The sequence below is a fragment of the Cervus elaphus genome, chromosome 11 (genome assembly GCF_910594005.1).
Source record: "Cervus elaphus chromosome 11, mCerEla1.1, whole genome shotgun sequence".
Classification (NCBI taxonomy): domain Eukaryota; kingdom Metazoa; phylum Chordata; class Mammalia; order Artiodactyla; family Cervidae; genus Cervus; species Cervus elaphus.
Genome location: NC_057825.1, coordinates 4,133,292 through 4,158,005, shown reverse-complemented (window position 1 = coordinate 4,158,005; position 24,714 = coordinate 4,133,292). Strand labels below are relative to the sequence as shown.

Below are 24,714 nucleotides of genomic sequence, written 5' to 3'. Positions count from 1 at the left end.
TGCAGCTCCCTTTTCTGGAAACTTGGCCTTGGAGCTGCCTCTGGGGATGGTCTGAGCTGAAGACACAGGAAGTGGGACGAGGCAGGCGGTCATGAGCAGGCAAGGACGGCAGAGACGAAGGGACACAGAAGACGAAGGGAAAGCCGCAACGAGAATGGACAAGGGACAAGCGACAGCATAGGGCGGAGCAGGCCAGGGTGCTGCCCAGGTTCCAGCCTCAGAGACAGGGAGGTGGGCACTCCCTCCATCCGGAGCCCAGGAGTCACTGCGCCCGCCTTCAGATTCCCTTTCCTGCCCTGGGCAGCCCGGGTGGATCTCTGCTACTTACAACCATGGGCTGGCCACGAGAGTCATCCCCCTGGCCATCACTCACAGGCTGCCCATGAGGCCTGGAAGCTTCCTTCCATGTTCTTGGAGGAACAGTGACCACACGTGGTCCCTATCTGGTCAAGAGCCTGCCCATGAGTGAAGGTGAAGATGGGAGGCAACCAGCCCTCAGCCACAGCCTCTGTGGAGACTGGCGGGAGGCCCCGGGTGGTCACCCCAACTGGCGGGCTGAGCCCTGGGCAGGGGAGGCCCGCACACACTTAGTGCTCAGCAAACAGCGGGCTCACGACTGTTCTCAGCCGCCTCCCCGCACAAACAAGAGAAAGCCCGGGTGCGGGTGAGGAACGCCTGAAGGTGCACCCCTGCTGTACTTGCGTTCCCCACAAGCCTAACCATCAAGGCGATGGTGCTGGGAGGTGGGGCCTTCGGGAACAATTAGGCCCTGCAGATGCAGCCTTGTGAAGCACTCCCCTGTCCTCTGGCCATGGGAGGCCATGGTGAGACGATGGCTATCTCCCAGCACTGAGTCTGTGGGCGCCATGACCTTGGACTTGCCAGCCTCCAGGAGTGTACGGGAGACTGCTTCCGGGCCACCCAGTCTGTGGCAGCAGCCGGCATGGACTAAGGCATCCCCTTATGCTCCAAAGGGGAGTTTTTCAAAAGATATTTGGAAATTTCTTTGTATTTAAGAGAACCAACATGCTTAAGCCCTAAGTTTCCCTTTTAAAAAGGTCTTTCAAGGACAGTGATGGTGGGATTGTAGAAACAGACCCCCAGCCTCTGGGGATGCCATGGGGCACCCTCCCCGAGGGGTGGAAGGAAGTGCCCCTGAGCTACAATACGGGGAGAGCTGGACCACTGCCCTTTACGCTCCCCACCAGCTCGGGCCTACCAGGTCCTGGCGCCGGCCAGCAGGCAGAGCGCCTGTGGATGGAGGCCCCGCCGGCCCTGCCCACACCCACTAGCTCTGGCTGGCCCCGAGCAGAGCAGGGCGGGCCTGCCACCCTCCATGCTCACTGCCGCTGAGGCTGGCGCACCACGAGCCCTGTCCCCGGCAGCCCCCGGGAACTGTGCCCTACTGAAGACCTCTCCCCTTCCTTCGGTCCCGTCCGGCCTAGGTCTCATGTCACCCCAACCCACCAGGAAGTGGAAAGAGTGCGGCAGCTGATGGGGGTGCCTTGCAGGGAGCTCTCACCCCATCCTGTTTCCCAGAACCCGTCATCCTACCTTGAACTTCTGATGATGCATCCTGGCGTCTGCCGCCAGGGGGGAATACTCCTTTGCTATCAGGCTCTCCACGCTGAGAAGATTGGTGCTCAGATGTTTGGCAAGCCACATAGCCTGAAGAAAGGAAAGGGGAAAAGAACGTTTTTGTGGAAGGAATGACTAAGGAGGGCGCCATTCCAATGCCCGGGTCCTTCCGTATTCTACCAGGAAGGGCTGGCCACAGGAAAGCGTCATCGTTTCTGGCCGGAAGGAGGCCACCAGGGGAGACAAACCCACAGAATCCCTCCCAGCCATAGGATGCTGCTTGCCTGCCATTTCTTCTTCAACCAGCCATTGACTCCAAGTGAACCTGGAAAGCCTATGCTTTACTGCCCTGGGACTGTCTTTTCAAGCTCTCTGGACCACGAGTTCTTAACTCAAAGTTTAAACCAGGAAAGAGGGGGACAGGCCCTAAATAGGGGTCATGACACGCACTCCAAGTTCATCTTTTCTTAAAGGTTGGGAGACGCATGTCCATGCCAAGTCAGTGTTCAGTTCACCGATGACCACTCTGTATACTCCGCCAGGGAAGAATACATTTTAAAGAAAAACCATGCAGCCAAACGTTCTTAAAGCCAAGATTACACTGATGACTATTTCAGCATCAGGATGGTTCAGAAGGCCCTGGGGGTCCCCCGGGACAGGTGCGAACCTTAATCTCTCTGCTCCTCTCTGTTGAGAAGTGTCAGGGACGAGATCAGGAAACAGCCTGCTAGGATTTTATTATTATCATCTTCCTGTAAAATTAGATTCTGTGTGTTCCACACAGTGGACAGGGGCGGGGACTGTGAATCTGCCAAAAGAATTGTGGCCGAAACACCAGCTACTGCCAGTGGCTGCCGGGTCCCAGGCCTGGGAGTCCATGGTTTCTCATGGGGATATGGAGACTGGGAGGGAAGATTCAGAGAGTCAAAGCTGACAGCCTGGATCTGAGGGGCCAAGTAGAGAAATACAGAGAGACAGACAGATGGATGAATGGATGGACAGATAGACAGATGACAGATAAACAGATGAGCTGGTGAGTCTAACTCCAAAAGCAGGGTAGATGCAGGCGGCTTTATATACGGACCGGCCGTGTTGATTCCTTTTCAGAATAAAACGCGGTCCCAGCTGGTCAGAGAAACAGCCCGCGGGCCCAGGAGGGGTGCTGACAGTGATGACGTAGTCTTCCAGAGTCTACTGATGTTTTGTTTTTTTAACTGAAGTATACAGTTGATTTATAATGTTGTGTTCGTTTCTGGTGTAGAGCGAAATGACTCAGATATGCGCAGGATTCTTTCAGTCTTTCCCGTTGTTGTTGTTCAGTTGCTAAGTCATGTCTGACTCTTTGTGAGCTCTCGTGGACTACAGCATGCCAGGCTTCCCTGTCCTGCACTATCTCCGGGAGTTTACTCAAACTCACATCCATTAAGTCAGTGAACCTGGGACTCCAGCATTGCAAAGAGATTCTTCACTGCCTGAACCACCAGGGAAGCCCCTTTCCCATTTCAGGTTATTACTAGACATTGAATATAGTTCCTTGTACTGTACGCAGGTCTTTGTTGTTCATCATTAACTAACGGTGCCTGATGTTCACTAACCAGGCTTTTTTAAAGAACAGAAAGAGTTCCATCTCAGATGATTATAATTTGAAGACGTTTTTGGTTCTTAACAAAGGAGGTGAAAGATTAAAACCATACAGGGAACGAAGTTTCAGCTTCAGGACAGAGGTTGTCTCCAATGAGGGAAGATAGAAAGGGAGAAATGAAGTGGGATGAGGTATCTGCTCTGTCCTGAAAATTCCACTGTCTTTGAAATGAAGAGAAAATCATGGCAAATGTGGCAAACTGACAAGTCCCTGTAAAATCTGGGAATTGGGTACATGAGTCTGTCTGGTGCTGTTTCTCTGCTTTTCTGATTGGTTGAAACACTGCATGATTAAAATTTAACTGGTGAACCCAAAGGTTCTATACCAAAAGTCTTTGAAACATGTGTGCTGTTTGACCCAGCCCTTCTCCTTCTGGAAACGTATCCTAAGGGTGGAATGAAGGGTGTGCCCAGATGGTGGACACGTAGCCATGAGAATACCCTGGCAGGCATATCTCACATGTTCAAAGAATGCTCATCACTGTGTGATTGGGGAACTGTTTCTGTTTTTGTATTTTCTAGGTTTTCTACTACAAACACATGCTGCCTCTTGTAATGAGAAAATAAGTTAGGAAGCAGGAGAGAGAAGAGATGAAGAAAGTCTCAGTTATGTTGAAAATTCACCGAGGGGCAGCCTCAGTCCAGCTTTGCAGGATAAATGAGATATTACTGTATTACCACAGTTAATATGATACACTTACTATGGTTGTTTTCCCCGAGGCAGGTGGACCTAATATTATAATCTTCGGCACTGTGGAATAAAGAGATTTGAATGTCACTGTTCAGTATGACAAAAAAAAACCACCTCCCGTGTCTGCAGAGCTCTGGGTATATTTATTTCTCTCCTCCCCAGATTTCATTTTCTGGGAGTGATGCGGTCGTTTGTAACCCAGTGGTTCTGAGACGCTCCCACCATAGAACATATCCTGTGTTTAGAGAGGTAAGTGATCACCGAGATGGTTTATTCTTCTGTCTCCAAGGGGACGTGGACATGGTAACTTGTTTGCCGAACTAATAAATATCCAGAACAATTGGGATTTCAAACACCATAAAGCATTTTAAACAGAGACTTTGTCTCAGGGACACGCTCTCAAATAAAGCTGTATTTTATGTAAATCAACCTTCAAAGGTGTTTTTTTTTTTTTTTAAATATTTATGCCTTTTTATTTAGCAAGTTGTATTCCCCATCATGTTACAGAAGGAAATAATGGGGAAAAGCCTGGAGTGTATGAGCCAGATTTATAAAACCCCAGATAGGAAAGGCTTTGTTTTCAAACATGGATATTTCTATGCAAATGGATACCGCGGGCTTCAGAGTGGCACTCCTGGCTCTGGAAGGTTCCTGGCCCCGCAGAAGCCCTAAAGACACTCCTGGACTAGTGAGTAGGTACTGGCCATTGGAAAAGAAGAAAAAAAAAGCCCAGCATCTAAAGAAGAGGCCTGGAAGGTATGTGCTTGGGTCAAAACAAGGGCAACAGGATGTGGTGTGTGGACAGGTGACTCCAAGCTGGTTCCTTCCCGGCTCCCAACTGTGGGGAGCGAGGGGCGTTCAGCGCTGGAGGAAGGAGGGCGGAAGCCGGCCTCTGGCTCCACCTGTCGGCCGGCCCCCTCCCACCCCAGGGACAGGTGAACAGGTGTGCACAGCAACCCACGGGGCCTGTTCCTGCCAGGCCTCCGAGAAGGAGCCGCGTCCACGCAGAGACCTCCTAGCTTGAGAGTGGACACGGAGAAGGAACTGGAGGGTCCGCGTGGCCCCTGAACTCATCATCAACACACCGGTACCCAGCCAGGCTGCTTGGGTTTGAAGAGACTTTTGCCCCACCCCACAGCCCCTTCTCATTTTCAGGGAAAATGTTGAGGGCAAGTTCAAGGTAATTCGTCAATTCACTCCACAAACACTCATTGAGCACCTCCTCCAAACTTGCACGGGGCTGAGTGCTGCTGGGAAGAGCATGGTGGCCCGCGCCAGGTGGGCGAGGTGATTGCTTCCGCCAGACCTGGGAGGGAGCGGGGCCTCTGCCGGCTCTCCGCAAGGGAGCAGTCTCTCCGAGGACCACGAACGAGGCCGCACACACGTCACCACTGCTGCTGGATTCCTGCGTGTCCCCAGCTGATGGCTTGAGAACAAACACTGTCGCGGCCCTCCTTTCTAAACCTGGTCCATTGGCCCCGTGGTGTGAAATGTAGGTAACCTGCTCCTTGCAAGCCCGGAGCCTTTCCTGGGCGGGCGATGCAATCAGGGATGAAGGAAAGGAGGGCGCCTGCTGCTGGGACGCGTGGCCATGCTCCAGACCAGCAAGCCCCTGCACACCCCCTCCCCTCCAAGCCACACTCGGCTGGTGGGCCTCCCGCCCTCCACTGCTGCCAGGGTTCTTCTGGCCACAGTGGGCCCTGTGTCCCCTTAAGTCCCCGGGGACCCCTGTTGAGGGGCCTGACCTCCGCAGGAGCCGGGATGTGCCCTGGGCACCCTAAGAGCCACCCCCACCGGGAATCCAGGTCACCCAGGAGTCCTGGGCAAGCCCCTCCCTTCATCTTGGACTTCCTCGTTCTGACGACGCTCCTCCTGTCTTCCTACCTGGTCACCTGTCACCTCCCCGACAGGGGTGTCCTCCTCACCCCCTCCATCCAGCCCCCATCCCCACTGGGCTCCTCCCCTGGGATTCTCCTGACTGAGGGGTGCTGCTGCCGTGCTAAGCCTGGTCCCCCTGCTGAGCAGTGGAGAGGGTGTCCTGGCTGCAGGGAGCCCGTCTCGCCCTCCGCTCCGGCAGCTAGAACTGCGAGGAGCCACGCACACAGCAGGGCCTCCGATGGCCTCCTCCTCAGCTGTCCCCTCTGTGGCCGCTGAGTGATCGGCCGCCTTTGTCACCACCATTCCTACCTCCTGGCACGGGCATCTTCTGCCAGTTGGCACCCTTGGGTGCGAGCCGCAGGAGCTGAGTCGAGTAGAGGCGGGTTTATTCACAGGCCAGTGTGGCTCAGAGAATCCCGCCCGGGCAGGAGCCAGGCCCAGGGCCACCCACAGGAGCAAGGCCCCAAGGGCGGCCACTGAAGGGCGTTGGGGGGGCAGCCCTGCCGCCCTGGACACCCGGCCTGGCAGCCTGAGCCCAGAGTGCCATTCACACACAGGGCCCACGGGGGCTGCCCCGCCGCCACCTGGCCACGGCCACCCGTGGGCCCTACAGAACGCCAGGTAGAGCACCTCCCAGAGCGCGTCCAGAGTCTGGGCTCCACGGGGCGGTGAAGCTCTGGACGCAGGCCCAGGGCAGGCGAGGCATGTTCAGCTGCGGGGCTGGGAGCCAGGACAGGGCTGCATGGCCCGGCCTCTCTCTGGCCTTGGAACCCGGGCAAGGCCTTCCCGGGTGCCCCGACCGGAGGAGAGAAGCCGCAGAAGGTGGGTGGGTCTGGAAATGAGGTGGCTTTGGGAACACCTGATCAGGGCAGATTGGAACTAGGGTGCCAGGGGAGGTTGAGGGGAGGGGCAGTGTTAGGGCAGCAAGGAGGGGGTCAAGGGTGGTGGGGCCTGGTGTGTTAGAGCACAGAGCTTGCTCGGACCATGGGGAGAACGCCCGCTTGCCAAAGCCAGAGGAAGGGAGCGGTGGGCGGGGGATGTTGGGGGTGGGCTGTGGGTCTGGCCCTTGTGCCCGTCACCCTGCTGCCTCTCCAGGGCTCCAACCCCAGGCCTCCACCATAGGATCCTAGAACTTAGGGCAGACCCAACAGGGCTCGGGGTCCGAGGGACCGAGGAGAAGGGGGACTGCACCTTGACAACAGTGTTTTGGGAACACACAGACTCCCAAGTCATACGCTCATTTTGACAAAGTTATGAGGCTCCACGGCTGCTGGGGAAGGCCCCCCCCAACCCTGGCCCGCCTTCCGGGCTCCTGTAAGTGGCACCCAAATTGTACACATCTCTGAAAATACTTTAAAAGGGGAACATTCACACGGCCTTTCTCTCCACCTAATTTCTTGCACACATTTATGTGATTAATTTCAGTTTCTTAAAATCTAACACCTTGAAACTCCAGCCCTGCTCATGAGTAATTATTTATAAACAGTGTCATAAAAGGCTGCTTGACTGCCAAGAGTAATCAACTTCTTCAACCCACTTCAAAGGAAATCAAAAAACCTTTCCATCCACAGAGCCTTTTGAGGTTTAACTAGGAGCATGATTTAAAATTCACAAGAAAACCCTTAGGTATTGGAGCTCTAATACACAGCTTTCTTGGACAAACGTTTGATAAAAAACGAAACACACCATTATATACACCATCGCCTGCTTTAATATTGCCCAGGGCTACTGTAAATGCTCACTTTGTACTAAATCTGCTTTTCTCGCAGCGAAGGGGCTGCCAGCCCTGTGTCAACGGCTCCCCCACCCCCTCACGTGCACACTCCATGCAAGGAGTCCAGAGGCTTCTGCCCCTCTACACTGGCCACTGGCCATGTCACCACACCTCGCAGGGAACCCCCCCCCGCCCACCCAACATGCAGGCCGAGCCGGCAGGGGGTTGAATACCTGGCTGCAGGTGACAGAGGCCGCTGTACGGCTGGGAGAAGGCAAGACTGACTGACCCACAAGCCCAGGGCCGCAAGAATGCTCGCTGGACACCAGGGGACCTCTCCACGCCCCCTGTCCTCTTCTAGAACCATGAGGGCGCGTGAAACTCTTTCCAGCTTCTCCTCTCCTAGAGAAATCCTGGAAGCGTGGTCCTCCCCCATCTTCCTCGTCCTCCCCTCCTTCTCCCGCGTCTTTGCTTTACCGGGAGGTGGAGGCCTGGGCATGGGACGGGCACCAGAGATGCCCTCTCTTCACTTGAGCTGTGGGACTTGAGCAAAAGCGCAAAGATGTGCCCGCGTCCCTCCGAGCTGCTGGCTCAAGGCCTGGGAGTGGGGGTGGAGGGCTGCAGGAACAAGTCGACCCCTCCGAACTGTGGTTCCTGGGATCCAACGACTCGACTCCCTGAGACTGTCTGGGCCAAAAGCCTAAGACTCCAGGTGTCGGGGAGGACAGTCAAGAGCCCCCCACCCCCAGCTCGAGCTGAACGAAGAGGGTCTGAATTCTCCACCCCGCTGGAGAGGGACAGAGCGGTGTCACGTGGAGAAAGGAGGAAGGGCTCTGCGGAGGGCAGCCTGCGGATAAATGGAAAGGGATGCTGAGGGGGTGTGAGGGGGTGGGGAGGGGAGAGGCAGCGGACCAGGGCACGGGACGGCCAGCGCCTGAGATGAGCGCCCAGCTGACGACACCTGCATTGCGGCTAAAACAGAATGGTGATGTCTGGACTTCAAAATTCTGGTGAAGTGGTCAGTTCGACACTGAAAGTCATAACTGCACAGAGAGGGGCAAGACAAAAGTGTAAAGACGAGTGGTACCCTGGAGGTCAGGCTCTTGAAATTCTAGCGGGGAGACTGGTGAAGCTGTGAGGTTGGCAGCAGGGGCACACACAGCGTGGCACACACGCCCCTGAACAGAACTCTTCAAGCCAGAAGTAGGAAGTGCCACCGCAACCCAAGTCAGAGTTCAAAGCATTCTTTTCTCAAGTATGGTTTTAGTTCAGAACTCTCACCGGGCTTCGCACAAGCGGACACTTGCCCAGCACCACCTGAAGCCCAGCCGGAGCCTCCAGGCCTCGGCGTCCCTTCCACTGACACCACCAGGGGCCAGGATGGGGCTTGGCTGCCTCCATCTCAGTGACCAGACATGCCCGTTTTACAGAGGAGGAAACTGAGGCTTTATTTGGCCTTTAACTTTTCCTTTCTTTTGACTGTGCTCTGCTTTATTGATTGGGCGAAGGTGGGGGGGCGGCATGAGAGGGGAACACAGGCAGAAGTGCCCCCCGCATCCCTCGGTTAACAGAGCTTACAGTCCCAGCTCCAAACGGCCTGGGGGTGGGTTAGGGGGTAAGGCAGCAGGAACAGCTTCCTCTAGACAAAAGAGGCTACTTGGGGAGGCGGGGGTGGTGAGCAGGGATCTGCAGCAGGACCACTAGGAAGCAAGGGGGCTTCTCACCCCCACAGAGCACGGGAGCCTCCCTCCCACCCACACCAACCAGAGGACCAGGTAACCGAGGCCCCTTAGACGAGTCCCCGCAGGGCAGAGCAGAACAACCCCCAGCCCCGCCACCCCGGCTCGGTCTCCACCTGGGGCACCTCGGCAGCTCACACCCAGCGTAGACGCGTGATTCTGCCTCCCTAGAGGCTCAGGAAAGGACAGTGCGGGGGTGCTCCACGCCACATCGCGCTGCCCCACTCTGGTCTCTGAAACAGCCCCCCACTCCCATGGGCTGGGCCCGCCCAGGACCGGCGGGCAGGCCCCCAGAAGAGATCAGGCATGCCTGGCAACCTTCCGGCTCTGAGTCTCCTCTCTCTCACCCTTTTTAAAAAAAACTACTTCGCTCCCTTTCTCATCTGAGGCCTCTGCACCCCGCCACGGGCATCTCAGGCCTCTGTCCCTCTCGGCTACACCACTCATTTCACTGCTGTGCCGGGAACACCTTCAAAGCAGCTAATGTTCCAGTGAAAGAAACATCAAAGCTCCGGGACACCGGCCTCCCTGACAGCTCACGCGGGACGGCCAGGCTCCTTCACTCGGCAAATCGACCGCAGGACAGAGCGCCTCCTCTCCCTCCTCCCTGTCTTGGGTACCCGCCTTGGGTCTGGCTGGCCTGCATTCACTTGGGCGAGGTTTGGGGGAGCTCTGGAACTCATTAACAAGAGCCCATAACAAGACCATCAGGAAGAGCTGAGCACAGCCTGTCTGGGTAGACCAGAAGCCACACTTACACCTGACAAGTGGAGTGATCACAGAGCTTAAACCCAACAGGCGACATCAGCTGGGGCGTGCCAAAGCATTAATAATTGATTCTGTGGGCCATTCTGAGGTTTTTATTTTAATCACTTGGCAAGAGCATTTGTATGAGTTGTGCTCCAGAAGAAATTAAGGCTTTTTTTCAATTAACCACCTCCCCAAGTGGTCAAAACCTGTCCCCGTCCCTGCTGTGACCTCCCTTTTAGGCACAGGGAGGGCAGAGTGGTTCCCAGGAGGAAGAGGGGAGGGACAGCTGGGAATGGGGTGGGAGAGGGAGAGGCCCACTCTGGTGCTCACCATAATCGTTGTCTCGTTGCAAATGATCAATCATGAATGGGATGGGGTCCTTGGGCTGGTGGATCAGGAGCTGCTCCAGCATGTTCTGTGGGCACAGGGCAGACATTCAGGGGGTTGACGCCTGCATGGGCACCCAAGGTCCCAGGCTCCGGTGGCCAAGCAACCTGGCATTGCTATGGATACCAGTTACGGGACCTGATCTCTTCCCTGCCTCCCACCCTAGTGTGTGTCTGCCTTGGTCCCTGGGAGCAGAGGTGTGAAGGAATGGCCACATGGGTTTTGCTGGGGGTAGGGGCACCTGGAGGGAGGCGGAGCTGGGGGGAAGCGCCCTTGACTCAGAGCAAGCAGTTCTGGGGCCCTTGCCTCTCAGCTCCTTTGTGGCCCCCCCCAGACCAGCCTTCTCTCCATCCCTCTCCTGCAGGGCACCCATCCACCCCTCAGAGCCCTTGCAGATGTTGTTCCCTCAGGATGAAGCACTTTTCCTCATGACGCTCACTAGGTCAATCCTGTGGCACGCTCCTGTGGCCCCCACGCATCCCCTTTCCTGCCTCATCCACATCTCGGTGCCCAGCACAACCACAGAAGCGGCCCCACACAGAACGTGTGCTGGGTGACGTGGCCGCTGCGGCTATCTGCATCTGTCCAGTGTGGGACAGGGTATGTACTAGCCAGGAATCTAAAGAGTCCTGGGACTGTCTGGCCATTTAATTCTAAAGTAAAGCAGCTTCCATGGTTCTAGAAAAAAAGGCACAGAAATGAACCAGGTGGCTGCGAGCAGCGCCGGTGCACAAAGGAGCAGCCTTCTGCCCTGGGGACAAGCAGGCAGGGCTGCAGCCCTTTGTGGGCAGATGGAGAACGGTGCAGTAGAAACAGCTCTGAATGGTGAGAAGGCCCAGCCCCACTCGGCATCCCACCAGTCCCTTCCCCTGTCTGGGCCTCAGCTTCCACACCTATTAACACACAGCTGGACATGACCCATGGTGCTATGGTGCGGGTGAGACCATGGGAGATGATTCTAGATAGCTCACAGATGAATATTCTAAACTTTAATTTTAAATAGTTGCGTATCTGATGTGTATTAGAAAAATGAGTACATCAAACCTTAGGATGAAATAAAATAAGTTAACTTTTTAAAAGTGGACTGATTTAAAGAAACGATGACGTTAAAATGGAAATATGTTGTTGGTTTCATGAATCTATACCTGTGATAAAATTTCAGTGTGTGGTATATGCATGTGCGCATGCTCAGTAACTCAGTCGCAACCGAGTCTTTGCAACTCCAAGGACTGTAGACTGCCGGGCTCCTCTGTCCATGGAATTTTCCAGGCAAGGATACTGGAGTGGGTTGCCATTTCCTTCTCCAGAGGATCTTCCCCACCTATGGACTGAACCTGCATCTCCTGTGGCTCCTGCATTGGCAGGTGGATTCTCTACCACTAAGCCACCTGGGAAGCCCAAAATTTCACAGACTCATACGAAAAAAAAAAAAGAGTGCTGGTAAAAATGGATGAAATTCAAATAAGGTCTGTAGTCTAGTTAATAGTATTGTGCCTGTGTCAGTTTCCTGGTTTTGACAATGCACTACCCTTACGTTAGCTGTTATTACTGGGGGAAGCTGGCGGAAGGATACACTAGAATTCTGTGCTACTTGCATAACTTCCGGTGGGTCCAAAATCATTTTAAAATAAAAATGCTAAAAAATGAAAATGGTGAAAAACCATGTAGGGAGCACAGAAATGACTAAGGACTGGAAATAATGGACTAAAAGCTTCCTCAGGCTACTCCTTCCAACAATTGCTATGAGAGACACCAGATTCCCTAAGAGCAGACCAGGGTGCCCCCAGGACTTGCCTGTGTCCTGCCCGCCACCACTGCGGACTGAGGACTCAGCTAGCTATCTCCTCTACTTAGATCAGTCACTCGGTTTTAGAAATCTCTGGTGCGCCCTCTATCAGTGAACACTTTCCAAAGGAAGCGTATGTCTGCAGGAGAGATAGAGACGTGGGTTTCTTACTCTGAGCTCTGCTCTCGGAGCTGTCAGACGCTCAAACAGCCACAGGCATCACTGAGGAGGTGCCTCTGGGGGTGGGGGTCTACCCGGAGGAGCAGACAAATGCTCTGGCTTCCCTCTGGCCCTCAGAACCTGAGTGGCTGACAGATCCTCCAGTTCAGCTCCCAAAGCCTTCACTTCCCCAGGATGCCTGGGTCGGGAAGATCCCTTGGAGAAGGAAATGGCAACCCACTCCAGTATTCTTGCCTGGAAAATCCCATGGAGAGAGGAGCCTGGCAGGCTACAGTCCATGGGGTCGCAAGAGTCGGATACAACTTAGCGACTAAACCACCACCCCAAGATGCAGAAGGGAAACCCGGAGAACAGGCTGGGGCGTGGATTTGCCTCAGGTCACACAGGCAGTGGATCAGTCAGGTCGGGAACTCAGGGTGAGGGCTTGGAAGCTTCCCTGAACGCTTGGCTGTGAGGAGAAAGGGCCGGGTGGGAAAAGCTGCTGTCCACACCACAGGGCTGTGTCCCAGGAGGCGGGCCTCTCAGAAGATGGAGAGGCCACCTTCAACTCCGACACTCCCCCGCTCAGACACAACACCGCAGCCAGCCTGGGAATGGTCAGCACCCGACGAGTCCCTTGGAAACCACCTCTTGCAACCTCGCGTTTCACAGACAGGGGAACTGAGAAAAAGGAAGGAACCTCTTCCAGGTCATCGACATGACTGGGTCGGAGCAAGGGTCCAGTCACGGCCGGGATGGCCTGCCCCCTTTTCCTCCCTCCAGGGCCAGCTGAGTAGGGTCAAGGAGCATCTTTCGGTCGAGGGGTTCCTTGGGGATACGATGACACAGTCGTGTCGGACACCCCAAGTAGGGCGGCCTCGTGGCTAACAGACGTGACCCCTCCCAGATGTAGGATAGCCAGCTTGCAGCAGGACCGCCTCCAAGAGGGTCCCCGGCCACCGCCTGGTGTCGCGATAGGACAGGGCTTCCCGGGTCACCTGCATTAACTCGAAGACGTGGTTCGCCTCCCCATACTGGGGCATTTGCGGGGGGATGCGGTGAGGGGCGGTGGTCGCGTCCATGCTGCTTCGCAGCGCGGCCGCTCCCTGGGGACCGCCGTCGCTAGGGCCACGTCGTCATCAGCACGCGCCGCTCCCTGGAGACCGCCGTCGCCAGGGGCGCCACGCCGCTGCGTCATCAGCACGCGTCGCTCCCGCCCCCCCTCCCCCACCCCGGGGGCCAGGCTGGTGCCGGGTCTGGCTCCGGGTCTCCTCAGCCGGATCCCTCAGCCGGATCCCTCAGCCGCATGAATCAAATGCTCCCCAGCCCCGGCCTCGCCCCCCGACTCTGCGCGCCTCAGCGGGGAACCCCAAGTCTCCTCCTGCTGCGGCCTCCTGGTTCAGAGGGCCCCCTCCTGCGCTGAGACACTCTACAGTACCCCGAGGGCACGTCGGCCCGGGAGAGGCGGGAGGCGGATCCTACTTCTGTTTCCGCCAAGGCGCCCCGGCCCAGGCGTTCGGTGCTCCTTGAGCCACCCCAGCTCCGCTCTCTGGGCCTCAGTTTCCCCGTCTTTAAAAGGAAGACCCTGGGGTAGATGTGGGGCCGTTCAGTTCCGGCGCTCAGTCGTGTCCGACTCTGTGACCCCCATGGGCTGCAGCACGCCAGGCCTTCCCTGTCCATCACCAACTCCCGGAGATGTGGGGCAGGGTGTTTGAAAAAGGAGGGACGGGTGTGTCCCTCGACGCCGGGGACCAGCGGGCAGCTCCGGGGGCGGAGGCTGGGCTGCCACGTGACCCGATTGCTATGGCAGCGGCGGTAACAATCAGGCCCGCGGCCCCGCCCCTTCTCACTCCTGCTTTTCCCCCACCCCACCCACCCCTCCGCCCAAGCCCCGGGAAGGGCCTCCCCGCCCTACCGGGGCCCCAGACACCCGCGGAGACTCTCCGGCTTCAGGGCGCTCCGTTGAGTGAAGGCCGCTCTAGGACAACCAAGGTTAAAGCAGGCCTGGGGAGGGCCACCCAAGCCGTGGATTTGGAAACTGGGGGGCGAGGGGGTGGCGCTGGAGAATGGAGGGGGCCCGCCGCTTCTGCTGACCCAAAAGACCGATGGGGTGGGACACGATGGGGGGAAGGAGATCTGCGAATCGTGTTCATCCCGGGTGGGGGGCGGGGGTTGGAACGCCTGGTAGTGGCCACAGCACTGAAATGGAAGCTCTAGCTCTTGTCCAGTTGCTCTTCTCAGGAGGAGCTGCCGTTTTTGAGCTGTACTCTCAACAAAACTATGGGGTCTGTGAACGTTCTGGAGAGGGAGTATGGCATAGTCAATGCAGACTGCGCAGAGTTCAAATCCTGACTCCACTCTCAACTAACTGTGCCAGCCTGCCCTGGCAGGCTCTCACTTCTCTCCCCTATGAAGTGGGTGTTATGGAAGATTCCATGAGCTAATGTATCAGAAGTATTAGTAACTGATGTGTAGTGAATGCACAATGCATAGCTGCTACTCTTAGTGATATTATCTCACTGAATCTTTGCACCAACCCTGAGAAATAGGTACCTTCATTCCATTTTACAGATGAGAAATTGGAGGCTCAGAATGGTGCAAAGTTGTTGGCTGAGCCACTTTCCCTTTCTTTCCTCATCAGTTGTCAATCATGGAGCATTAGAATGAAGCAGAAGAGCCCTTGAGGAGCTTCTAATCCAAACTCCCTCATTTTACAAATGGATAAACTGAGGCTCTTGAGAAATCTGTATGCAGGTCAGGAAGCAATACTTAGAACTGGACATGGAACAACAGACTGGTTCCAAATAGAGAAAGGAATTTGTCAAGGCTGTATATTGTCACCCTGCTTATTTAACTTACATGCAGACTACATCATGAGAAACGCTGGGCTGGAGGAAGGGCAAGCAGGAATCAAGATTGCTGGGAGAAATATCAATAACCTCAGATATGCAGATGACACCACCCTTATGGCAGAAAGTGAAGAAGAACTCAAGAGCCTCTTGATGAAAGTGAAAGAGGAGAGTGAAAAAGTTGGCTTAAAGCTCAACATTCAGAAAACTAAGTTCATGGCATCCGGTCCTATCACTTCATGGCAAATAGATGGGGAAACAGGGGAAACAGTGGCTGACTTTATTTTGGGGAGCTCCAAAATTACTGCAGATGGTGCCTGCAGCCATGAAATTAAAAGACACTTACTCCTTGGAAGGAAAGTTATGACCAACCTAGACAGCATATTAAAAAGAAGAAACGTTATTTTGCCAACCAAGGTCCGTCTAGTCAAGGCTATGGTTTTTCCAGTAGTCATGTATGGATGTGAGAGTTAGACTATAAAGAAAGCTGAGTGCCGAAGAATTGATGCTTTTGAACTGTGGTGATGGAGAAGACTCTTGAGAGTCCCTTGGACTGCAAAGAGATCCAACCAGTCCACCCTAAAGATCAGTCCTGAGTGTTCATTGGAAGGACTGATGCTGAAGCTGAAACTCCAATACTTGGGCCACCTCAAGCGAAGAGCTGACTCATTTGAAAAGACCCTGATGCTGGGAAAGGTTGAAGGCAGGAGGAGAAGGGGACGACAGAGAACGAGATGGTTGGATGGCATCAGTGACTCAATGGACATGAGTTTGGGTAAACTCCGGGAGTTGGTGATGGACAGGGAGGCCTGGTATGCTGTGGTCCACGCGGTTGCGAAGAGTTGGACATGACTGAGCGGCTGAACTGAACTGAACTGAACTGAGGCCCAGAAAGGGGAAAATTCTAGGCCAAGGTCACTCATTAAATCCAAAGTAGAGCCAGCCTTCCTATGCATATTCATGGGAAGGACTGATGCTGAAGCTCTAATACTTTGGCCACCTGATGTGAAGAGCCAACTCATTGGAAAAGACCCTGATGCTGGGAAAGACTGAAGGCAGAAGGAGAAGGGGCGACAGAGGATTGATGGTTGGATGGTGTCATCGACTCAGTGGATGTGAGTTTGAGCAAACTCCGGGAGATGGTGAAGGACATGGAAGCCTGGTGTGCTGTAGTTCGTGGGGTCACAGTCAGACAGCTGAGCAAACGAACAACAACAAAGAGCCAGCCTGGGACTCAGTTTCCTGACTCCTAGCCAAAGCCTTTGCCAGCAGTCACCAGCCCAGAGACACGGCCTCCAAGGGAAAAGGGCTCTCTTCCCCTCAGAACTGCCTCCTCAAAGCACGCACACCTTGGTAGGCCTGTCAAGTCAAATCCAACTGCAGAGACAGCTGGGGAAGGGAAGGAAGCAGCCTCCCTCTGAACAAAGAACACAACCACCAAGCCTGCAATTTGCACTGCAGAGGTTCGGCTTGCTTCCTGGACATTTCTGAAACGACTTGCCTTTCTCCTCATTTATTTTAAGCCCTAGGCACTTTTCATACCGTGATTTAATCTTCTTTTAACAGCCAGGAAAAATACAAATCAATTAAAGCTGAAAATCTAGTGGGTAATCACTTTTTCCTTCCTCCTCCCCCAGATCGAGAAGCGCCTGCACCCCCTGCCTTTCATCCAGACTAATTTGACTGCAGTGACTCTTGTTCAAGGGACAGTCGCTTTGGATAGCTTATTACAGCTCCCCGCACGACATTCCTGGTGCGCATGTCACAAATCAATAGGATCAAGAACCAAGTCGGTTTTGCTCTCAGGGCCTCTTGGGGCCACCAGCCAAGGTAGGGCTGTATCCCTGAAGACCTTGGCAAGCCCAGGAGGGTGGCAGGGAGCAGGATACATTGAATGCTAGTCCTTGTTGCTTTGGGATGGGGAACAGAGAACAGTCTCACAAGTGGAAGCAAGGTGTTGGGTCTGGGTCGTGTAGGCCCTTGGTATCCACACCTCACCCACCCACCCACCTCCCTGCAGCCTCAATCTGGTATCTGGTGTGTTTCTCTCAATGGACCCTCATTGAGGTGAGGGGAAGAGGGGAGGTAACCAAGTAAAGATCTCAGGCTCAGTGAAATCGGGCAGAAGTGAGTGGGACATCCGGGTTTGCTCACATCCCAGCTGCCAGACCTCAGCTCTGTCGTCTGTCCTGTGGGAAAAACCGTGGTACCTCATTCAACGGGCTATGGCGAGCATCTGAGATGAAGCTCGTCCAGGGTTTACCTAGAGCCTCGCTGAGTAGCTGGCTGTTTCTAGGAGGATTGGGGCGAGCCGCCCAGGATCTCGGTGAAGGCTGAAGGCTCCAGTTCGGCCTCCCCTGCACCCACCCACCTCCTGCACGTGCCCCTCCTGTGGGCCACGTAGCCCTTCTGGCCACCCCCCCACCCCCCGCTTTCTTTTCTCCTGAATCTGAACTACCGTTTGCTCACTGTCCGCCTCCCACTCCTAACATCCCTCCAGGGCAGGGAGTCTCGTCTGTTTGGCTCAGTGCTGTGTGCCCAGTCCAGCACGCTGCAGGTTGTCTGAGCCCTGGCAGGCGCTTCAGCACGAATGAATGAATGACCGCCTCAAGTGCTCTGTGCCTCCTGGGCTAGAAGCTCCCGTGGTTGCCCTCACAGCTCTACCCTCACGTGGGGCCTCAGCCTCGCCCTGCCCACAGCCTCCACCCTCTGCCCAGGGCCCCACCTCCTCCGCCTGCCTGCCTGCCTGCCCACCCTCCTCTCCAAAGCCGGCCTTCTTTCCAGACCTTCCCTCCCCTAGGAGGCCGAGCCGTCGGCAGCTCCTGCGGCCTTTTCTTTGGCGGGGGGGGGGGGGGGGGGGCGCACGTCATGCTCACTTTTACCTGTCTTGATTGCTGAGTTCCTGGCACCCCCTTACCTTGTATGTGCCCAGGTATGTGCCTCACTCTCCTCTCCCTAGGCCAGGTCCTGGTAGGCCTGCCTCCACAGGAGGCAACAGAAAACCACTGCACCCAGGTTGACCGTCATTCCCGCCTACACGTAGGGCTGGGGGGGCCTTGGCTGGCTATGACAGGTGTCTGACCGTGGGCCCCGCGGCATCCCATAAGCCCACTCCCCGCCTGTCTTGGGTGAGGGTTAGTTTCAGCAGAACTGGTGGAAAGTTGAGTGGAAGGAGGCCCTGCCCCACGTGGCCCTGGGTCAGGCCTGACCCCAGTGGCACTGTGCTGTCCTGCTGGCAAACGCAGGCTCTGGTGCTCAGGATGGTGCTGCCAAAAGGGCCCCATGACGTCTGCAGGGCGGGGCCCAGCAGGAAGCAAGCCTCCTCCCAGCCTGGGACCTGGTGGCATGCCTGGAATGCGTCCTTCCCTTCCTCAGTCCCCCCGCCCCCCACGTTCTGGCCCCTTCCACTTGCAGCATCTCGCTGGGGCCTTGTCTCCGCGCAGCTGAGCCTGGGCTCCCCGTGTGCCGGGGCCTCGCGGTGCGGGGCAGCGGCTGCGGCACCTTCGAGGATGCTGGCGGTCAGACCTCAGCAAACCCAGGACCTAGGGTGTCTCCAGCACAAGGTTGCTGCGAGACCCAGGGCCTCAGCTTCCCCCGAGGTTAAGGGGAGTTGACCTTCTGAGGTGCTTGCCAGCCCTAACATTCCATAAACCTGTGACCCCGAGCACTTGGCATGTGCTCAGTAAACCTGTGATGTCATGGAAGACAGAACCCACTGCCGTTTCCACGCAGCAGCAGCTCTGGACGCGCTGCGGACCTCCCGGATCACACCGGGGACCGTCTGTGAGCGTGCTCCCCACAGCATCAGTGTTTCCAACCTGCGTCCTCCCTGCAAACAGCATGGCGGGGCCAGGAGAAGGCATCCCTGCCAGTCCTGCCCTGGGACTGGCAAACCCCAGCTCAGGGCTCCTGCCCCAAGCACAGAGACGAGTAACCGCACCTCAAACTGAGAGGGTCCCGGTTCCGACCTCCCCTGCCTAGCTGGAAAACAATCCCTAGACTTTGCTACCAACTGTTGAGTGGCAGATGTCTTAAAACAGTTGGATCCCAGCTGATGAATAGATTTAACACATGGCCATGGGAGGCCGTGTGTGTGTGTGTGTGTGATAGACACCCACAATCTGGAGAAACTGAGGCCCAGACTGTGTCCTGGAGTGTGTGTGTGTGTGTGTGTGTGTGTGTGTGTGTGTGTGTATGATAGACACCCACAATCTGGAGAAACAGGCCCGGAGAAATTCCCATCTACAGTTGAGGGAAGGAAGTCTTGTTTCGCGGAAAAGACCACGTCCCTGGAGGGTAACAGGGCTCGGGTCGGGTCTGGGTCAAGCCTGGTTGTGTCACTGACAGATGTGACACATGTGTCACAGATGTGCAGCATCCCAGGGCCTCACCTCCCTCTCTGCAACACGGGGCTGAATATTCTCTGCTCCCAGGGCTGTGGGAAGCTGCTCAGCGCCCTGGGAGCTCAGGACTCTCCTTTTCCTCCGCACAGGCTCCTCTGTGCCCCAGTGAGCAGGCAGAATGATGAATGAGGTGAAAGAGTCCCTGCGGAACGTGGAGCAGAAGTACAAGATCTTCCAGCAGCAGCAGTTCACCTTCATCGCGGCCCTGGAGCACTGCAGGGAGGACGCCCACGACAAGATCCGGCCCATCTCCAGCATCGGGCAGGTGGGGCCAGGCCCCGACCCCTTGCTGGGAAAGTTGGGGAAACCAAGGCCCAGAGAGGGCCGGCACGTGGGTGCAGGGATCAGGTCTCAGACCCTAACTGTGGAACAAGCCAGGCACTCATTCCCTCACCAGTTATGTGAGTAAGAAAGCAGCTGAAAGCGGGGGCTGGAGACACCACCAGCCAGGATTTAAGTCCCTGCTCTGCCACATGCCACCTCTGTGACCTCCGGCTGGTTTCAACTGAAAACTAGAAAGAGCAGCACACCCCTCCCAGGGCTGTTAGGCGGATTTCCTGAGATCATCTGCAAACCCACGCCCCCAGCACCTGGCAGCGTCCTTCGTCCCAGGCCCTGGGGCTCAGGACAGGGATGTGTGGTGGACAGATAGATGGACATGGTCCCAGCCACTGGATTCCCCTGGGGCTTAGAAACTGTGACCCGCCAAGCACATTGCTAAGTCACGTTTGCAAATGATTTCATTTAACCGGAGTCTCCTCTTTGGGTGAGCTGCTGTCCAAGTTTGCCCTGCCGAACGTGGAGGCCTCAAGACTGAAGCAGCCTTCCAGGAAGCCAGGTGCCTGAGCAGCTCAGCTCTAGATGGGTCCCTCTCCCACTGAAGAGATGCCACCTGCTAGGCAGTGGGGACCAGACTCAGAACTGCTTAGGAGAAGCGCACGGGGCCACAGAGAACAACCCTGGCCCGGCAACATTCTCAAAAAAAAAAAAAAATTTTTTTTGGTAAAAATTTCTCCCAGTTTAACTTGAAATTTTAAAAACCTGCAGAAAAATACCCATATAACCTTCACCCAGGTATGCCAGTTTACTATTTAGCCATGTTTATACACACCCTCTTCCCTCTGAACTGTTTGAAAGTAAACCGGCTGCATCCTCGTCAGCCCATCCCTCAAAGGCTCAGCCTTCCACGGGCATGGACAGGTGTTCAGTATCAGGAAGGACCACCTGAGACGCCCCAACTCTGCTCAGAATCTCCATCCGGGCTTTGTGACCCCAGCGTGCTCCTTCTTGCCTTTAGGTTCAAGAAGGCTTCTGGTGGATAACAGCCCCGCCTGTGTGGACTCTCAACCCTCCCCCTGCCCTCCCTGGCCCGGGGCATGGGAAGGTGACCGCCTGCCCCGCAGCCTGCAGGAGCCCAGTGACCGCTCTGTTGTAGTTACGCCACGGTGTGGGCTCCTCCCTGCCCTGGATCCTGGGGCAGGTGTGCGTGCAGCGTAGGCGGATACTGTGGGCGCCAAAAGCCTCTTCCCCCACACAGAGCTGTTGTCCTTGGGAAGGACCACTTGAGATCACTGGGGGAAGACATCCCCTAGCAACAAGGCAGCTGGGAGCGGCAGGAAAACCCGGGTGTAGACTCAGAATTTCCCAGGAGCCGGAGGCGGCAGGCGACACCCCCTTCCAGCAGATCCCTGAGGGCAGGACCACATGGAATGGGGCAGTTAATCCTGCCCAGACTGGAGCCCGCTCCTCCTGTGCCCGCGTGGATCTCAGACCCAGACTGACTGGGTGTCCGGATGTGGAGTGTCCTGAGCTGGAAAGGCCCCCAGGGTCCCCAGGGAAGTGAGTTGAAATTAGATCAGCTGCATCACTGTCCTTAGCCTCTTTTGTGGCTTAAGAAAAACTTCAGTTCACTTGCTCAGTCGTGTCCGACTCTTTGCAACCTCAGGGACTGAAGCACGCCAGGCCTCCCTGTCCATTGCCAACTCCCGGAGCTTGCTCAAACTCATGTCCATCAAGTCGGTGATGAAAAACTTCCCTCCCACTAAAACACATTCACATGGGAGCTTTAGTTTGTTTTTAGTATTTTTTATATTGATTTTCATTTGGCTCAATTTAGTTACGTGGGTCTTAGTTGTAGCACACGGCATCTTTAGTTGTAGCACGTGAACTCTTAGTTGCGGCATGTGGGTCTAGGTCCCTGACCAGGGATGGAACCCAGGCCTTCTACACTGGGAGCAGAGTCTTAGCCACTGGACCACCAGGGAAGTCCCTGTTTTTAGTAAACAAGTTCTCCATTCTCCTGGAGTTGATTTTGTCTGTGGCGGGAGGCGGAGGCTGCATTTCTTTCCTCATACGGACCAGTTTTCCCAGCTCTCCTTACTGACCTGTCCCTCCTTTCTCTGCCCCTGGAAACGTAGGACAACAAGACTGTAACAGATTCTAGTTTGCTCTGTCGACTGAGTGGCCCAGCCCAGAAATTCTCAAAGTGGGTGGGACCTTGGCATCAAGAGTCAGGGACCAGCCCCCTGTACTTCAGGTGTTGGCTCAGCTGCCTGGGTCCGGGCTCAGAGCTCTGGAGCTAGGGTGACTCAGCTTCACCACTGCGGTGGTGCCTGGGCAGGCATCTCACTCTCTGAGCCTCATATTCATCTGTAAAATGAGGACTGAAAAAGGGGACCCGGAGGGTGGCATTCAGGGAGGACTGAGCGAGATGGGGCCCGTCACAGTCTACAGGCCTGTAGACCCGACGGCCTCGCACACCGGGGGCCTGTCCCCCGTCACCCGGGAGGGCCGGAGGACCAGGGCGGGTGCGCGGGGGCCCTGGGCACTCACACCCGCGGGCCCCTGCAGGTGCAGAGCTACATGGAGCACCACTGCAGCAACTCCACAGACCGGCGCATCCTGCTCATGTTCCTGGACATCTGCTCGGAGCTCAGCAAGCTCTGCCAGCACTTCGAGGCCCTGCACGCTGGAACCCCGGTCACCAACAACCTCCTCGAGAAATGCAAGACCCTCGTGAGCCAAAGCAATGACCTGAGTAGCCTGCGAGCCAAGTAAGACCCTCCTGGTCCCATCAGGGGTCTCCGCACATTCGTGTGGGAGGAGCTGGGGCGGGGATGGGAGAGAACCCCTGGAGGAAGTGAGTCCCGGGGCTACTGTCCAGAGGTCCCCAGCTGGGAAATCCTAGGCCCCTTGGTTCACCGAGTGACTCTGACCCAACAAATCGTTTACTGAAAGTGAGGGATTCTGAAGCCCAGACCTAGCAGAACGAAAACCCTCTGGCTCGAGGCAGCACCGGGCCAGAAGCAGGTGTCACAGAGCAGTTGTTCCCAGGAGCCCACAAAGAAGTGGGATATCAGGAGCCCTATCCCATGGGCGTATGCTACTCGGTTCCCTCATTCTGAGCCCTGGGGGATCGATCCGCAGCACAGAGTACCAGATTTCAGAGCAAGCTGTTTAGGTACAAGGGTGAGCAAAGTCAGACGGTACGCGGTGCGCCTGGGGTGGTGACAGCAGGCTTCCTCGGCCCCCGCCCAGGTCTCTGACAGCCGCAGGCCAGGGGTTCTCCCCTCGCACCCTTCACACCGGGACCCCTGGGGGTTCTGGGGCCCTAAACCCGCTGAGCCACCACCATGCCTGGCATGGAGAGCCTGGCCTGGCAGGCGCACGGCTCCAAAGCCTCCCCAGGGGGCTGTGCAGCGGGGGCAGCCTTAGGAAAAACCCCTGCCGGCACACCAGTCCCCGGAGCAGGGCTCACCCAGCCCGTCCCGCCGCCCTGCAGATACCCCCATGACGTGGTGAACCACCTCAGCTGTGACGAGGCCCGGAACCACTACGGAGGTGTGGTCAGCCTCATCCCCATCATCCTGGACCTGATGAAAGAGTGGGTCGCCCACTCGGAGAAGCTGCCCCGCAAAGCGCTGCACCAAGTGAGTGAGCCCCAGGCAGCCACGCTGGCCACCGCGCACGCTCCCCAGGCCTCGGGCACCCAGCCCCAGCTACGGAAACAAAACTGTGGGCAACTGACACAGAATGTCCCCAAACCTGGGGGGAAAGACCAAGGAAGTTCAAAACCGCCCTGGAGACCACCCGGTGGGAAACTGTAACTCGGGGTTGGGGGGACCCACCCGACCCCAGCCCTGCCCCACCCCATCGTGTTCCCTCCCGTCCCATCCCGCGGGGCGTCCTGTAACTAAGCCTGGTTTCCACCAGTTGATCCATCTGTACCGGTGCTCACCATCCTTGTCACTTACTGATCCCCAGGGGGCTACCCCATGACGGCCTCCAAACTCTTTCCCTCTAGCGCTCTAACCTCTCACTTTCCTTCGCCTCCGAGTGTCAGGCCCTGTGCCCAGGAGAAGCACCCCCACTTACATTGCTGCTGGTGGGTTCAGGGGAGGGGGGTGGGCCCCTGGAAGGGCTGGGGGCCTGACCCTCCTGCCCAGGCTCAGCCACACAGCCGGAAGAGACCGCGTGGCTCCCTTCCGGCCTGAGGCTGCTCGGTGGGGTCAGGTCTCTGGACCAAAGGGGAACAAGCCGCCCAGCCTCTCCTTTCCTTGAGAGAGAGATGGAAAGAAGCCGGAAGAACTGACAGTGTGGCTCCTGTAGGAGGACGGTCACCTGGTCCCCGCGACCTGCCTGCGGCCCGGGCGCTGGTGCCGAGCCTGCCAGAGGTGCTGTCTCACTGTTGGTTTTTCCCTTCGCAGGGGGCGACTTAGCTTCTGTATTCTTGCTTCCTCGGGGGCGACAGTCAAGAATAAAAACGTGTTCTGGCACCTCTCTGCCTGGCCGGCTTTCCTGGCGCTCACCCCTTAGAGAAAGTGACACTCACCCCGAAATGCCAGAGGATGCTGGGCAGGAGCCCCACGAGCAGAACCGCTGGTGAAGCTGCCTGCGTGCAGGGGACACCCCTGCCCCACGTGGGGTCTGCTCCCTAGAGGCTCAGGCCAGAGGCCCGCAGCAGGCCAGCCCAGTAACTCTCTGTAGAGTTAGAGGCCTACTCAGACAAGAACATCTAAATTTTCCAGACAGAACTTAAAACTGCCACTTCAAAGTCTTGTCCCAAAGGAGCTGCTTCCTCCGTTCAAATAGGCAGAGCACACAGATTTCCAGGGCGGCGAGGCAGAGGCGAGCCGTGGA

General features: G+C 56.3%; 2 protein-coding genes across 14 annotated transcripts in view; one reads left to right on the top strand and one right to left on the bottom strand.

Annotated features, from left to right (window-relative positions):
- AK8 (adenylate kinase 8) overlaps positions 1-14,147 on the bottom strand; it is a 132,946-nt gene extending 118,799 nt beyond the window's left edge. For 4 of the 10 annotated variants that reach the window (XR_006343300.1, XR_006343299.1, XM_043916511.1 and 1 more), the window contains exons 1-4: positions 13,806-14,018; positions 10,322-10,406; positions 3,921-3,970; positions 1,555-1,668 (exon numbers count right to left, since the gene is read on the bottom strand). Coding sequence is in view for 8 of the 10 variants with exons in the window: in XM_043916511.1 (XP_043772446.1) it covers positions 1,555-1,668; positions 3,921-3,970; positions 10,322-10,406; positions 13,806-14,003 (447 nt within the window). In the remaining 2 variants the exon portion in view is untranslated. Of the gene's footprint in view, positions 1-1,554; positions 1,669-3,920; positions 3,971-10,321; positions 10,407-13,321 lie in introns of all 10 variants that reach the window. The other 6 variants (XM_043916504.1, XM_043916507.1, XM_043916505.1 and 3 more) reach the window with 2 other exon arrangements.
- A 33-nt stretch (positions 14,148-14,180) lies between these two features.
- Positions 14,181-24,350, top strand: SPACA9 (sperm acrosome associated 9). 4 transcript variants are annotated; one of them, XM_043916521.1, is made up of 6 exons: positions 14,181-14,315; positions 16,810-17,002; positions 19,665-19,840; positions 22,426-22,628; positions 23,357-23,504; positions 24,282-24,350. In XM_043916521.1, exons 3-6 carry the CDS (start codon positions 19,694-19,696, stop codon positions 24,291-24,293), a joined length of 510 nt encoding a protein of 169 aa, XP_043772456.1. In that variant the 5' UTR covers positions 14,181-14,315; positions 16,810-17,002; positions 19,665-19,693; the 3' UTR covers positions 24,294-24,350. The 4 variants fall into 4 exon arrangements, with proteins under 4 accessions (XP_043772456.1, XP_043772453.1, XP_043772454.1 ...); XM_043916518.1 differs by having other exon boundaries at positions 23,357-24,350; XM_043916519.1 differs by lacking the exon at positions 14,181-14,315 and adding an exon at positions 16,298-16,635 and having other exon boundaries at positions 23,357-24,350.
- The last annotated feature ends 364 nt before the right edge of the window (positions 24,351-24,714 follow it).